Source organism: Vicia villosa, unplaced genomic scaffold (assembly GCF_029867415.1).
Source record: "Vicia villosa cultivar HV-30 ecotype Madison, WI unplaced genomic scaffold, Vvil1.0 ctg.001687F_1_1, whole genome shotgun sequence".
NCBI lineage: Eukaryota > Viridiplantae > Streptophyta > Magnoliopsida > Fabales > Fabaceae > Vicia > Vicia villosa.
The window spans coordinates 230,625-245,295 of record NW_026705698.1 but is presented as its reverse complement, the minus strand read 5'-3'; the positions used below and the strand labels follow the sequence as shown (position 1 = coordinate 245,295).

Here is a 14,671-nt window from a genome sequence, read left to right as displayed (position 1 = left end):
TAACTTGAATTAATTATATTTTCTTAGTTTACATGAAATGGTTAAGTTAAGATATATTTAAGCTAGAGAGAGAATATATTATGCAAGTCACATGGGTCATACCATTTGTGAAAAGATATCTTTATTAAATAAGGAACAATATTTACATGATTTAATATTGTTTATGATTTAGTAATGTTTATACTTTGCTAGATTATATGCTACATTAAGTGGAGTAACAATTATTATTGAAGAGATTTCAAATTACATATTGTCTACATATAATATTTAAAGAGTTTATACATAATACTATAGAGTAACACTTTATTTTTTTCAAATTGATTTTATAAAGAGGTATTCAACTAAACTCTAATATAACATCAAATTCTATCAAATAAATTATTGGTTGTCTATCATTTATATTCACGCACTAAACCCAATAAATTATTAGACATAAGGGGGTTTGGATAAAAAGAATCAAATATTGTAATCTTTAAATATAATTGGATAATATAATTAGGTAACTTAATTAAAAGTTATGAGTTCGAATTTAATTATGTGAACACAATAGTGTTAAATTTTCCAAAAAAAAAATTGTCCTTCGCCATGTTTGAGAAATTAATTTTTGCAGCTGCGGCGAAAATACTTGATTTATTAGAAAAAACATAAAAAAAAAAAAGACAGCTTCCTCCAAAAACCAATGTGTATGCATCAACATAATCTAAAGTATATCTATGTTCTATTTATTGAAGTTTATTGTTCATACAAAGCAATGTGAGTGCATGTAACCTTCTTCCAAGTCAAACCATGAATCCTCATCAATGGCACAATTGAGTCCTTACATTTCTAACAACAATCACAATTGACAACAAGAAAAAATTAAAGATTATGAATCCTTTTCAAAAGTGGGGCATCAAAAGCACTTTGAAGGAGTCATCCAATGATGTAGTGGCTCACAATTACAGCCTTCATAGCACAAAAGAAAAGATCACAGATTGCAATGTTGTTCCCATATTCCACTAATTCCTCGTGATCTCTCTTCATCAATCAACATTACCTTTAATTTTTTACTATCTCTCATTAATAATGCTCACAAATAAATAAATTTCTTTTGAGAAAAATAAACGGTTTAAATCAATCCTAGAACCTTCCACTTTATATTTTGTGTGCCAAACCTCATCCCTTAACTTTATTTCAAAGAGTGATCTGTCTCAATTTTTTCTCAAATGAATATAGTGGACCTGTCACTTTCATATTCTTATTGGCCTTTATTGAAGTCACTTTATCCCTATAAATAGGAAAGCTTTCACAACAAACCTATGCAGTGAGTTAAAGTGTGTGTGCAAACAAAGTCAAGACTATAGCACCTAGAGTTGTTTTCTTTGTGGAACTTCATAGCATGGTTAGTTTATGATAAGTTTGTGGTCATTGACTTAAGAACTCATCAAGTCTTTTACTATTTTTTTTCTTCTTTTGTTGAAAATATTTTGTGTGAATATTTTCAGGAGAAGAAAATGAGTTGGACAGTTGGAGATGCTGTTGACTATAAAGGCTTTCCTGCTGATAGGTCCAAAACTGGTGGTTGGGTTCCAGCTGCTCTTATTTTAGGTTTGTAACATTTCTAGCATAACCATTCAATCTCTTTATAACTGATCATGATCATGATATAACTACGTAGCACCGACACCTCTGAAAAAATGCATGTTCATGTCATTGTTGGAGCTTATGATTACGTTCAGGGTGTTAGTATGTGTCTGGTGTCTGTGTATGTATTTCAGAAGGATGTAGAGAAACATAGTGTATATGAAGACGATGTTGCATAGTTTGGAAAATATAATCCATTATTGGAATACTTTCTCTTCTCTAACATGTTTCTCTTTTATTGCAATAGTAGCTTGAGGCATAGATAGACAAAGCTTAACTTTAAACACATGAAATCTCTTAAAAGATTGAAATAGTAGTTGGATGTCATTAATGGTTTTAATGACTAACCAACTGTAAAAAGTTTTTAGTACATGTGTTGCATTAATTATTTTAATTTCTCTTTAATTATTTATATTATATAACTTAACAATAACCATTTTTCAGTTATTATAATTGAGTGAAAAAAAATTGACAGTAATTTTTTTAAGATGTGTAAGTTATTATTTTTGCAATAATAGATGATATTAGAAAAATGATTTTGGGGGTTATGATTGCATTTGAGGAAGTAGACAAAAGAAGAGAATATTGAAGGACAAACAAACCATGTGAAATAAGAACTATTTAGCATTTTCTTACATACTGATTGATAATAATTTCTGTCATTTTCTGTTTGGAGTAGGAGGAAAGAGCATAATATTTTATATATAAGCTTTATGATGTGAATTAAGATACTAATATTCCTTATTTATCAACTTTTTTATAATCTTATTTTATCATCTACTTTCTAAAAGTTGAGTTCTACTTTAGGTGGCATTAGAATGGACTCTTTTGTTCCTATTTTTTGTCCTTTTTCATTTGATTAAGATTCACTTTTGACTTACAATATCTATTTGTTTCACTTTTGAAGGAGGAAAAATTGGTCCAGAATCGTATAATTGATTTTGACATGTTTAGATGTTTTGTAGTAAAAAAATTTTACCTCCAGAATTGATTCTAACTTTTATCACCGCGTAACCAAATATATTATTTTTGTTACGACGCATGAATCTTTGCATGCGACAGAATCTAAGAGTATACTGTACTTGTGGAAATTGTTCCAGGGATTGAAATTGTTGAGAGGCTCTCAACAATGGGAATTGCAGTGAACTTGGTGACATATCTGATGGGAGTCATGCATCTTCCAAGCTCAACTGCAGCCAATACCGTGACTGATTTCATGGGAACATCATTTCTCCTTTGTTTGCTTGGTGGTTTTCTAGCAGATACCTTCCTTGGAAGATATAAGACTATTGGAATCTTTGCTGCAATTCAAACTCTGGTTAGCCGAAATAAACTCGTGTTTTTTCTAGCATTATTTGGATTACTTTAGTATCAATGCATGTGTTTATAGCTTTGAGGGAATGGTGATTTCAGGGTACTGCAGCATTAGCAATCTCAACAAAGTTGCCACAGCTAAGTCCACCACCTTGTCACGCGGGCGAAACTTGCAAGCCAGCTGATGGAATCCAAATGGGAATCTTGTACTTGGCTCTATACCTTATTGCACTAGGAACGGGCGGACTTAAGTCGAGCATTTCAGGATTTGGTTCAGATCAATTCGATGAGAAAGACGAGAAGGAGAAATCGCAGATGACTTATTTCTTCAACAGGTTTTTCTTCTTCATCAGTTTGGGAACTCTTGCAGCTGTGACAGTACTTGTTTACATACAAGACAAAATTAGTCGAAGTTGGGCTTATGGAATATGTTCGGTTTCGATGATCATAGCCATTTTGATATTCTTAGCGGGGACGACAAGATACCGATACAAGAAGAGTTTGGGAAGTCCTATTGTCCATATTTTTCAAGTTATTGTTGCAGCTGTGAAGAAAAGGAAGATGGAACTTCCATACAATGTTGGATCTTTGTATGAGGACACTCCTGAGGATTTAAGAATAGAGCACACCGATCAGTTTCGGTAAGCTCATCTTCATCTAACCTTCTAAATGGTTTCTGTCATGATCATTATTATTTTCTGGTTTTAATATTTTCGATTTTGTAGTTTTTTGGAGAAGGCCGCGATTGTGGTAGAAGGTGATTTTGACAAGGACTTATATGGTTCTGGTCCGAATCCATGGAAGCTGTGCTCACTGACAAGAGTAGAAGAGGTGAAAATGATGGTGAGACTTCTACCAATATGGGCCACAACCATTATATTTTGGACCACATATGCACAAATGATCACCTTTTCAGTTGAACAAGCTTCCACAATGCAAAGGAATGTTGGAGGTTTTGAAATCCCTGCAGGATCTCTCACCGTCTTCTTTGTGGCCGCAATCCTAATCACTCTCGCAGTCAATGATCGAATCATCATGCCCCTTTGGAAGAAAATGAACGGCAAACCAGGTATAAAACATTCCGTGATTTGTTATTGCTTGAACAACAAGCAACCAGTATAGAAGATTAAAGAAAAACAAAAGTAAAAGACAATGAACACGATTGACCTTTGTTAAAGCAGTTTGACCAGTGATGCTTATCTCTGCGACTAATAATTAGGGTTACAGTGTTACAAGTAATATATATAATATTCCGGCTCAGTTTACAATATAATTAATTCATGAACCTCTTAGTTAGTACTAACTCGGCGTCTCGTCTCTTAGGTTTCACCAATCTACAAAGGATTGCCATTGGACTTTTGCTATCAGCATTTGGAATGGCAGCAGCTTCTCTAGGTGAGGTGAAAAGGTTATCAGTGGCAAAAGGTGTAAAAGGAAACCAAACAGCACTACCAATAAGTGTTTTCCTTCTAATTCCACAATTCTTCTTGGTTGGTTCTGGTGAAGCATTCATATACACAGGCCAACTTGATTTCTTCATAACACAATCACCAAAAGGAATGAAGACAATGAGCACTGGTCTCTTCCTCACAACGCTATCGCTCGGTTTCTTCATCAGCAGTTTCCTTGTATCAGTTGTGAAGAAAGTAACTGGCACTAGAGATGGACAAGGATGGCTAGCTGACCATATAAACAAAGGAAGGCTTGACTTGTTCTATGCACTTCTTACCATACTTAGTGTCATCAATTTTGTAGCATTTTTGGTGTGTGCATTTTGGTATAAGCCTAAGAAGGCCAAGCCATCAATGCAAATGGGGACAATCAACGGATCTTCAGTTGAGGAGAAGTGCTAAAAGTATGTTAAGATTGGGAATTAAACCCATCATTATAATTATTGGTACTTTCTTGAATTCTAGGTAGGAAGTTATGTGATGCATCCAAAGAAAGGCTTGAGTTTGATATAATATTCTTGGTGATGATACTAAAGAAATAATATGTTTAGGTTGGTTTTCTTGTGTAAAATTGTAACATATTGTATTTTCAAGCCCTTGCTAGTTTTTTTTCTCAATCAGGCTTGCTTTATAATCTTTCCCTTATGTACATTGTTAAGGGATGGTTTGAATTTATAAAGAGAATATCCATTCTCACACAAAACTTTGAAGCTACTATTGTTTTTATGGACCAAAGATCTTTTGTACTAGGGAGAAACTTGTGTTTTTTATTACAATTATTATCATTCTCTAGAGAAAAGAAGAAATAATATAAAGTAATTTTAGAATTTTTAATTATAAGACATTTAAATTTGTATTTGTTTGCTACGCAAAATATTTAACAAGGAGAACAAGGATTTAAATTTGTACATGTTTCTTTCTATAAAATGTCTTTATTTATAAATAAGTTTTTATCTTTGTTTAAGAAAAACACCTCTTTTGTGAGTTTGTAAGGCTGATTAATCCCAAATGTCATATATTACTAATGTTTTTATGAATGCTATAGTTGGGTGGTTGAGTTGATGGTTAGTTTATGTCTCTTAATTTCACGATAGTGTTGACTAACGGAATCTAAACAAAGAGACAAAGGGGAAGGGAATAAATTGTGTTGATTGAAAATTGATGTCCAAGCATCAAAATTTTGATTTATAAAAATATTTAAATTAATTTCACTAAACAAACAGAGAATAAGCATCCGAATAGATGAAAGAATGAATGAAAACGAGATAAAGAGAAAGAAATATAGCGTAAAGAAAATAAAACGATGGAAAATAAAGAGATAAGGACGAGAGAATTTACACCCAAGATTTCAACAGGTTTGTCCTAACCACTTGGCCTACTCCTATTTTCAATAGTTACCTCTCGAGAGTTCCACTAGAGATGTGAATTTTTCACGTATTATATCCATGAACCTTTTTACAACCAAACAAAGATTTTAACTAGCTAATCTCACGAACCAAACAAAAAATTTTAACAGACTAATCTCCAAATTAGACAAGATATTTTAATAAGTTAATCTTCAAGACATACATGATATTTTAGTAGGCTAATTTTTAAACAAAACAAGAGATTTTAACAGCATAATCTCCAAACTAAACAAGATATTTTAACACGCTAATCTCCAAACCAAACAAGATATTTTAACATGTTCATCTTCAAACCAAACATGAGATTGTAACAAGCTGATCTTCAAACTCAAAAGAACTTTTCACCGGTTAAACTCAAGAACCAAATTGAGATTTTAACTAGATAATCTCCAGAATCAAACATATATTTCTCTTAAAGAAATTACACCAGAGACAACACCCTTTTGAGTAAAGTACGATATAAGCACAATACCAGTATAAAATTTCATAGATATTTTTCACTCTCTTAGAACTAGGGCAACTTTGGTGAAGAGTAAGAAAATAGAGAAGAAAAGAGTAGAAAATGAGATAGTATAATTTTAATTTCGAAAAATGGTGTAAAATGGAATGAGGAGAAACCCTTTAATTATAGGAAATAATTGGATCGAAAAAATTGATCCATGGTCATTTTTAATGTTCTAATTGATTAACCTTAGTTGTTAATCGATTAGACAAGCCAAATATGGAAGGTTTTTGAATTATGTCATCACTAATCGATTGACGACTTCCTTAATTTATTTGGAGGCATTACAACTGAGATAACCAATAAACCCTAAAACGCTAATCGATTAATCAGTATAAAATATAATCCTATTAGATTAAACAAGTCAATAATCAATTAAATATATATATATATATATATATATATATAAATATATATATATATATATATATATATATATATATATATATGCATATATAAATACTTTCAAGTTTTTTATCAAATGAGATAGGCTTCAAAATATATTTAAGTGTGCGTGGGTGTGTGTGTGTGTGTGTGTGTGTGTGTGTGTGTGAGAGAGAGAGAGAGCTGCCTTACTATCATGTGTTTTACTCTTATACCTTTACATTAAGCTGATCACTCAGACACGCATTAATCCCAAGACCAGTCGAGCTTTCACACTTCATCTATTTCATAATTTTGAAGCTTCAAGTTCCCTTGCTTGATTCAACCTTTCTTTATCACTTCATCTGGATTGACGAGTCTTGAGATACCTTCTTTGATCATATGCCATCATTAGAGGTTCATTGAAGACTTAACTGAACAACATTTGATCTAAGGTGTTGTCATTAATGAAATGGTTTTATATTTGATCTCACAGAGAACATCTTGATAATTGAGCATTCTTGATATATAAAAGAAGTCTTATAATACCCTTTGACATAAGGTGTTGTCATCATCAAAACCATCATGATCATCTGATGGTTGCAAACACCTATACCTGCAAGCACATAGATCCACATTCTCCCATTTTTTATGATGACGATGTGGATCTATATGTTTGGAGGTATGGAGTTTTTATCAATTAGTTGATTTTGTTTTGATGTTGACAACGCTCTTAAGAGAAGTCTTCATCAGTCTTATTAACCAAAGTATAGTTGTTCATATGATATCATTTGATACATTGATCAAGTAATGGTGTTTGACATGTTACTGATCAAGTGATGGTGCTTGTTGTGTTTATCAAGTCATGGTTCTTGATATGTGGATCAAGTGATGGTGTTTAATATGTTGACCAAGTGATGGGGCTTGAAGGTCGAGATGTGTTGATCAAGGTGAAGCCTAAAGACTCATTCCGTACCCTAAATCTTTTTAATGTCTTTCACTCTTCCTTTTCCTTCCTATTTAAAGACTCATTTCCTCTCAATCTTTTCATTCATCTCTATCATCCTTTTTTAATTTAAATCATCTCTTTCTACCTCTTTCCAAAAATGGTTTCAAAAACTTTCCATGGTGATGAATAACTTCTTTTCGTGATCAATGAAAAATTGGTCGATTTCACTTAACTGAAAAATCAAGGTTTTGATCTGATGAAGGATGTTCTTAAACAAAAATGGACAGGCTATTTCGACATGCTAAACGGTCCCATCTACCCTAACGTCATAAAATAGTTTTGGGTGTATGCTTCTATTAGGCAAGATGGTATGGCTATACACTCTTATGTTTATGGCTTCCCCATCACTATCACTCCCTCCCTCATTGATGTTACTATTGGTTATGAAGAAAAAGGTTCCACCGTTGAACAGTAGCATTTTAACTCTACTTTTTCTAAGTCTCTCAGTTTCAACATCTATGACAACTTTGACCATCTCAACATTCAGGATATTCTCCGTCCAAAGGCCAAAGGCTGGCATAAAATTTTGATGTCAAACCTTCGTCCAAGAAAACTGAAGATGGAAATCCTTCCATGAGGACAAGCATCTTCTGTACTTCCTCCTCTACCATGTCAACGGTAACCTTACTTTAACCATATTCAACTTTCTCAAGGAAATGTTCATTACCTCTCACAGGAAAATGAATTTTCTTATCCCGTATGAAAGAGCTATTTCTGAACATTTTTATAGGGTTTGGATAGTTAATAAGGTCAGAATTAAAAGGTCAGTTGTGGCTCTTGTTGAAGAAGGTTGTGAGATGTTTGAGTTTGTTGTATAACTTGTTATTGGTTCTCTGTTGTTTGTTGTTGTTTTGTTTCATTTTGTAATCCTTAATTTCTTTTAATGAAAATTTTATTAAAGTTTAAACTCAGGGGGGTCTTATAAACCTAATTCTGATGTTTTAAACTATTGTGTGTTTATCAAAGAAAAATTGTTCATCAAAACACATTGATTTGTCATCGTAAAAAGGGGGAGATTTTTGGAACAACTTTGGTTCTCCAGCTAATCCTTGAGTTTTGATGATAACAATTTTACAATATAAGGAGAATAATTTTGTACTCTAACGTTTGGTTAAGTGTATAAGATGTGTTTACAAGCAAATATGCATATGAAAGCATAAAGTTAAATTGTGAAAGGATCTTATCAAGAATGACTCTAATTCAATACTCCAAAGTCTCAACGCTCTAAAAATCTGAAGACACTTTGATCAAGCTTCAACAACTTATACTCAGAAGCCTTTGACTCAAGATGTTATCCGTGAAGGAAGATAGTGTGGAAATATTATAATAATACAAAATCATTATCCTCTACGCTACTATACAAAAATGATTGTGCGTCAGTATCAACTTTTTCAATATGTCTCATCCCCCTTGTCACTGCTGCTAGCCACTCTATTATTGTGCATCAAATGTCTTCATGCAGCAATGATTTGTAAAATTTCAACTTCACCCTCCAACGAATATATTCATCATCTATATAAATAAGATCTTGAAGCAATAGAAAATAAGAACCACATCGTACATATACAAAGAAAAGAAAAATCAAGAGAGAAACACTAAGAAGAAAAAGTTGAGAAACTACACAAAGAAGAAAGTCGTTGTTATCTTGAAAATTTTATCTTTCATTCTTTGTTAATCTTGTTGTATTAAAATTGTGTGTATCAGCTTTCTAATAAGTACTTTGTAAACACAAAACCTTGTAATATTAACCAGTTCGTTAAATTTCATGAATGACTAAGTGTTTAGTCAGATTACTCGAGAAGTCATTGACAAGTTGTCTTTGAGTTGATTTCCTTGAGGGACAAGGGTATATTAAGAATCCTTGAGAAAACATTGACGGGTAGTCTTTTTGGTTGTAATCAAAGTTTTTGATAAGTAGATTAAGTCCTAGTTGATACGACGAAATTACCTTGGTGGGTGTAATAGAGATAATCTAGTTAACGGCGAACCAGGATAAAATACTTCTGTTCGTTATCATAATATCATTGTTAGCAATGTATTGTTTGTCTTTGGGTTAACGAAAAAGCTTTAAATATAGAAACCAAATTCAAATCTGCCATTTCTTATGTTTCTTTGAACCTTCAGCTAAGGCTTTGAAATTTTTAGCAAGTCAGGTTCAGGTTTGGCAAAGCCTAGTTTATTCCCACTCCTAACCGTGATGAAATGTCTTATAGTAAAATAATAAATAAATGAGTTATTACTACGGTTGTTTAAATGGTCGTAGTAATATGGTGTTAGGAAAGGTATTCGCAAACCAATACGACTAGATCCAATACTTGTGAACAACTTGAACCTACTATCCTTCTGACCTGGTCCATTGTCGTCGCTTGGCCGGAACCCCGCCTCCTCTGCCGCCGCGAAGCAACATTCATACCCCATTGTGAACTGCTGCCCCGTGACTCCGATGTCCTCGGTCGACTTTCTTACTATTTTTAATGTTTTAATGTCTAACAATTTCAAAACATATTTTCCTTTTCTAATACATATTTTTAAATAATAACTTTTGACTTTTATTATTTGATTGAAGATTAATAAGTACAAAGAAATTAATTTTACCTTTAATCAAAGAACAACCAGAAATACTACATTAAAAAGTTGTATGTTAATACAACAATTGTAATGTTAAGTGTGATTTTAAATCATACAACTTCCACATTTCTCCCTCGTACGACAAGATTAGATCTCTGTTTGGATTGACATGGATATAATTTATTTTGACAGAATTGAATTTTAGTAGAATTGAGTTTAATATAATTGAGTTTAGTGGAATTGATTTATATTTAAATACATTTATATAAAAATGTGTTGAATAATAAATTTTAGTATAAAAATCATATTTAAACTCATAAGTTACAAATTTTAACTTACTGTATGTTTGGTTGGAGAGAGATAGAGACAGGAGAGAAAGGAACGAGAGAGATTCGCAAGAAATAACAACTTTTTCTGCTTGGTGCATCGTTGAAACGCATAAGAGAGAACAAACTAAGGTGGGTTCTCCCACCTTTTTGTTTCTTCGCACGATAGCGGAGAATTTGACACTAGCTTCTTTTCCACTCGTACTCTTTTATTTCATAACTATAAAATATCATTGGCTTATTGGTTTATTTCACGTTCTGTAGTATGACTAATATTTTAACAGGAGTATTAAATTAATTAAATTAATTTTGATAAAAATACAAATAGAATCAATTGATTTTTAAAAAAATGAAATAGTAAATAACTAACAACAAAAATTATTTCTTAAAAATAGTTAGTTTTTTAATTAAATTAAAGATTAAATATTTAAATTCAAATTGGTAGAAAATAATCTCTACATATTTAAAAGAGTTGTTAAAAATTATTTTAAATAATAAACTTGTATTAATTTTATAAATTCAAGGATATTTTGGTATTTTCAAAAATATTTACATTTCTCTCTTTTCTATTTCTCTTCTACTTCTTTTGTAACAAACAATCCATTAAATTTACTATATTTCTCACATCTTTCTCTCTTCTCACACTTTCTCTCACCTAGTGGTGTAATCGGATCGGTTTAGATCGGTTTTTGGTCAAAAAAAGTCCCAACCGATGATATTTCTAATCGGTTTGTTTTGATTTGGTTTGATTTGGATGATCGGTTTACAATGTTTATTTTTTAAAACATTATATTCATTTGTATACTCTCCGCTATCGTTTTTTTGGTGTATTTTATGCTATTATTTTTTAAAATAATATATTCATGTCATATATTTTATGTTCTATTTTTTCAAATAAATTAGAAATTGATCTTAATTCATACGAAAGAGTGACATGATTTTCATTTCATCATGAAATAAGTTCACTATCAAATATAAAAGTTATCACTTGACTTCAGAATGTTGGAAAGAGATTTCAAAGCTTAAAAAATTGAACACAATAAAACACACATCAATTAACATGTTTCACACCTCAAACACGCATCAAAACTATTTTGTAACAAGATTAGAAGAAATTTTGTTGAAGAAGAAACAAAAAAGGTAAAAAAAAAATAATATGAAAATTAACGAAGAGAACTTGAACACGAATAAGACGACCATAACATATCAGAATGATGGTAGTGAGAGGACCAATGGTTGCGGGCAGCCAGAGTAGCAGTTGATTGAAAACATATTTTTTGTGACTTATGGTTTCTACTTTCTATGTTTTAAAGTTTAATTCTAACTACGTGTTTTGCTGAAAGGAAGTGTAAACAAAGATGAATAATGGTTGGACCGATAAAAAATTTGAGCTTAATTATGGATGGAATAAAATATTTAGAGCGTCATTATTTCCGTTAGTTCGGTTCATCGGTTTGACGGTTAATAAAAATTAAAATTGAGAACCGAACCAAACCATATCGGTTTTTATTGGTTTGGTTCGGTTTTAGAACCAAACCAATAATAATCGATTTTATTTCGGTTTAGTTTGATTTGGATTATCGGTTTAATTAGATTTTTCTGATCTGCTTCTCACCTATTTCTCTCTTCTCAATTTCTTCTCATAACCAAACATACCATTAAAGTAGAATCAATTTTTTAGCAGAATCAATTCTAATTTAGAATAGCCAAACACTCCAAAATCAATTCTTCACCTCTAAAATTGCTAAGTATGAAGCTGGTCTGAGCTTAAATTATTGAGTTTATGTCATTCATTATATTTCAAGTAAAGGAATAAAATTACATAGCTTCGTAAATTAACATGCATGGATTGGAGATAAGGGGGCGTTGAAAAATGGAACAAAATAATGACAGAGAAACTTATGTTGCATGTACTACTTATTAAGAAGTCTCTATCTATCGTCTATAGATCATCAAATATGCGAAATCAAGCTAAAAGTCAAATTTAAGTCAAATCTGGAAGAGGTTGGGGGCACATAGTAGAGATTTGGATGAAACTATAATAATGATGATGGAAGACTCTTCATAGACTTAGTCCTAAGGTGCCTGGATACTCATCAATCAATTATACTACAGTTACAGGTTTGTTTTTGTTTGGTTTTGATTCCACTTTGGTTGGATGGTTCAAGTTCAACAACATAGTATTATTTGAGTTAGAGGATAGAGTTATACAGTGGTATAGTATATCCATTAAGGGCATGTTTTGTTGTCTTTTCAACACATAAAATGAACATGACTGTTCATAATGATTAGATTCCAAATTTTATTCTCCTCGTCTTATATCAAGAACCGTTTGTTTCTTAGTTTTCTGTCTTTTCAGTGGTCTTTCTAGTGAGTATATCAACTGTACATATATTTCGAATAAAGTAAGTAAAAGAAGCAAGTCAACTAAGTTTGAAGGAAGCAAATTCACAAAAAGTGTACACAACAGAAAATGACTAAATAAACAAACAATCATAACATTATTTCCTCTGACTCAGTAGATGTTGTTAGGGGCGGTGAGGGACGTAAGTGTGTTTGGCTCTAATTACATATTAGAAATTAGAGGTAATCATGCAGAATGGAACAATAGAATTCTAACTTATGAAAAGCAGTGTCAATAGTTGCAGACATTACTATATTTAGGATGTGCTATCATTAAATTGGATGCAGTGAAATCAATCGACAAAGCCGCAACATGCACGCAGTCACTGCATCTATGAAAGTTGGATCGAGACATGGCAATGCAATGTTTGAATTTTTTATCATACTACCACAGTTTTCATTATTTCAAATCATTCTCATACAACCATCTTTTAATCAATTTAGTTAGATCGGTTAAATGGGCTACCTCATATAGACCGACCCCTCAAACTTGGAAAATTATAGGATTTGGATTTTAAAATTAGAACACATATTTTTTAAGGCTTTTTTAATTCAGTCTTAAAAGTTCCGTTATTCATTAAGGCTAGCCCATATGAGTCGTAGTTAGACCATTAGGCCTGCATAATTATCAGGGTCGGCCCAATCAATCCGGAGGCCCTGTTTTAATTTTAAAAATATTTATAATTTTAATAGTTAAAAAATACGTAAAAAAATAAAATTATATATTAATATTAAAAAATTTAAAGTATTGTTTAAAATATCTAACTAAATTTTTTTCTTACTAGTATTTTTTAAAACAAATTCATGAATTATTATATTACATTAAATTATTACCAATTACATTAAATTGAAGTAAAATTACTTCTATTACCAGTATCATCAATTATTACATTACATTAAATCATTACCAATTACTAATTTGATGGAACTATAAGCCAGAGAGAAAGATGTAGGAAGACTTTTAATGTTTTTATTTGTTTAACAATACTAATTAAATTTTATATTGGGCCCCTCAGGATTGTGAGGCCCAGTGCTACAGCACTGGCTGCACCTGGAATGGGCCGGGCCTGATAATTATAAATTTAAAAAAATATATATTAATATTTATATTGTTTACTCTAAAATAGCACAATGATTTTTTTCGCCTCACTAAATTTTATCTCTATTCAATTCAATCTTTCTCTTTTAAGTATTATACATTAATAAAAATCAATATTTTTGCATCGTATTATATTAGTTTTTCTCTTATGTTAAACATTCAAGTATTATTTTATACATTTTAGAAATATATTGTATTTAAAAACTCATTACAGTATTTATCTGGTATTTATAAGAGATAATATAGTACTTAAAAATGTATTATTTTTAAAATAATAGAATTTTATTTTTATTTTTAATAAATATTATGGAGTCTTTATTTAAATTTTTTTAAATAAAAAAGTCCATTTAGAGTCGGGTAGCCCGAAGCCTATTTAGGACTGGGCTCGGGTAATAATTCTCGAGCCCATATTAAATCGGATCATTTTGGCCTAATCCTAAAAAACCCAGGACCCATCAAAATTGGCCCGTTTAGGACCAAGTAGCCCATTTTGACAGCTATAAATCTAGTACACTAAATTAGAAGCTTGCATTCTAATGCTAATCCACATAACTAAATTTTCATTTAACATTTTCCAAATTTCATACAGTAAAACTCTTAATCCACG

At 31.4% G+C, this 14,671-nt stretch overlaps 1 protein-coding gene across 1 annotated transcript; it reads left to right on the top strand.

Annotated features, from left to right (window-relative positions):
• The first annotated feature begins 1,234 nt into the window (after nucleotides 1–1,234).
• LOC131636284 (protein NRT1/ PTR FAMILY 6.2-like) lies at nucleotides 1,235–5,004 on the top strand. Its single transcript, XM_058906911.1, has 6 exons — nucleotides 1,235–1,381; nucleotides 1,485–1,587; nucleotides 2,724–2,941; nucleotides 3,037–3,578; nucleotides 3,663–4,006; nucleotides 4,261–5,004. Exons 1-6 carry the CDS (start codon nucleotides 1,379–1,381, stop codon nucleotides 4,788–4,790), a joined length of 1,740 nt encoding a protein of 579 aa, XP_058762894.1. The 5' UTR covers nucleotides 1,235–1,378; the 3' UTR covers nucleotides 4,791–5,004.
• The last annotated feature ends 9,667 nt before the right edge of the window (nucleotides 5,005–14,671 follow it).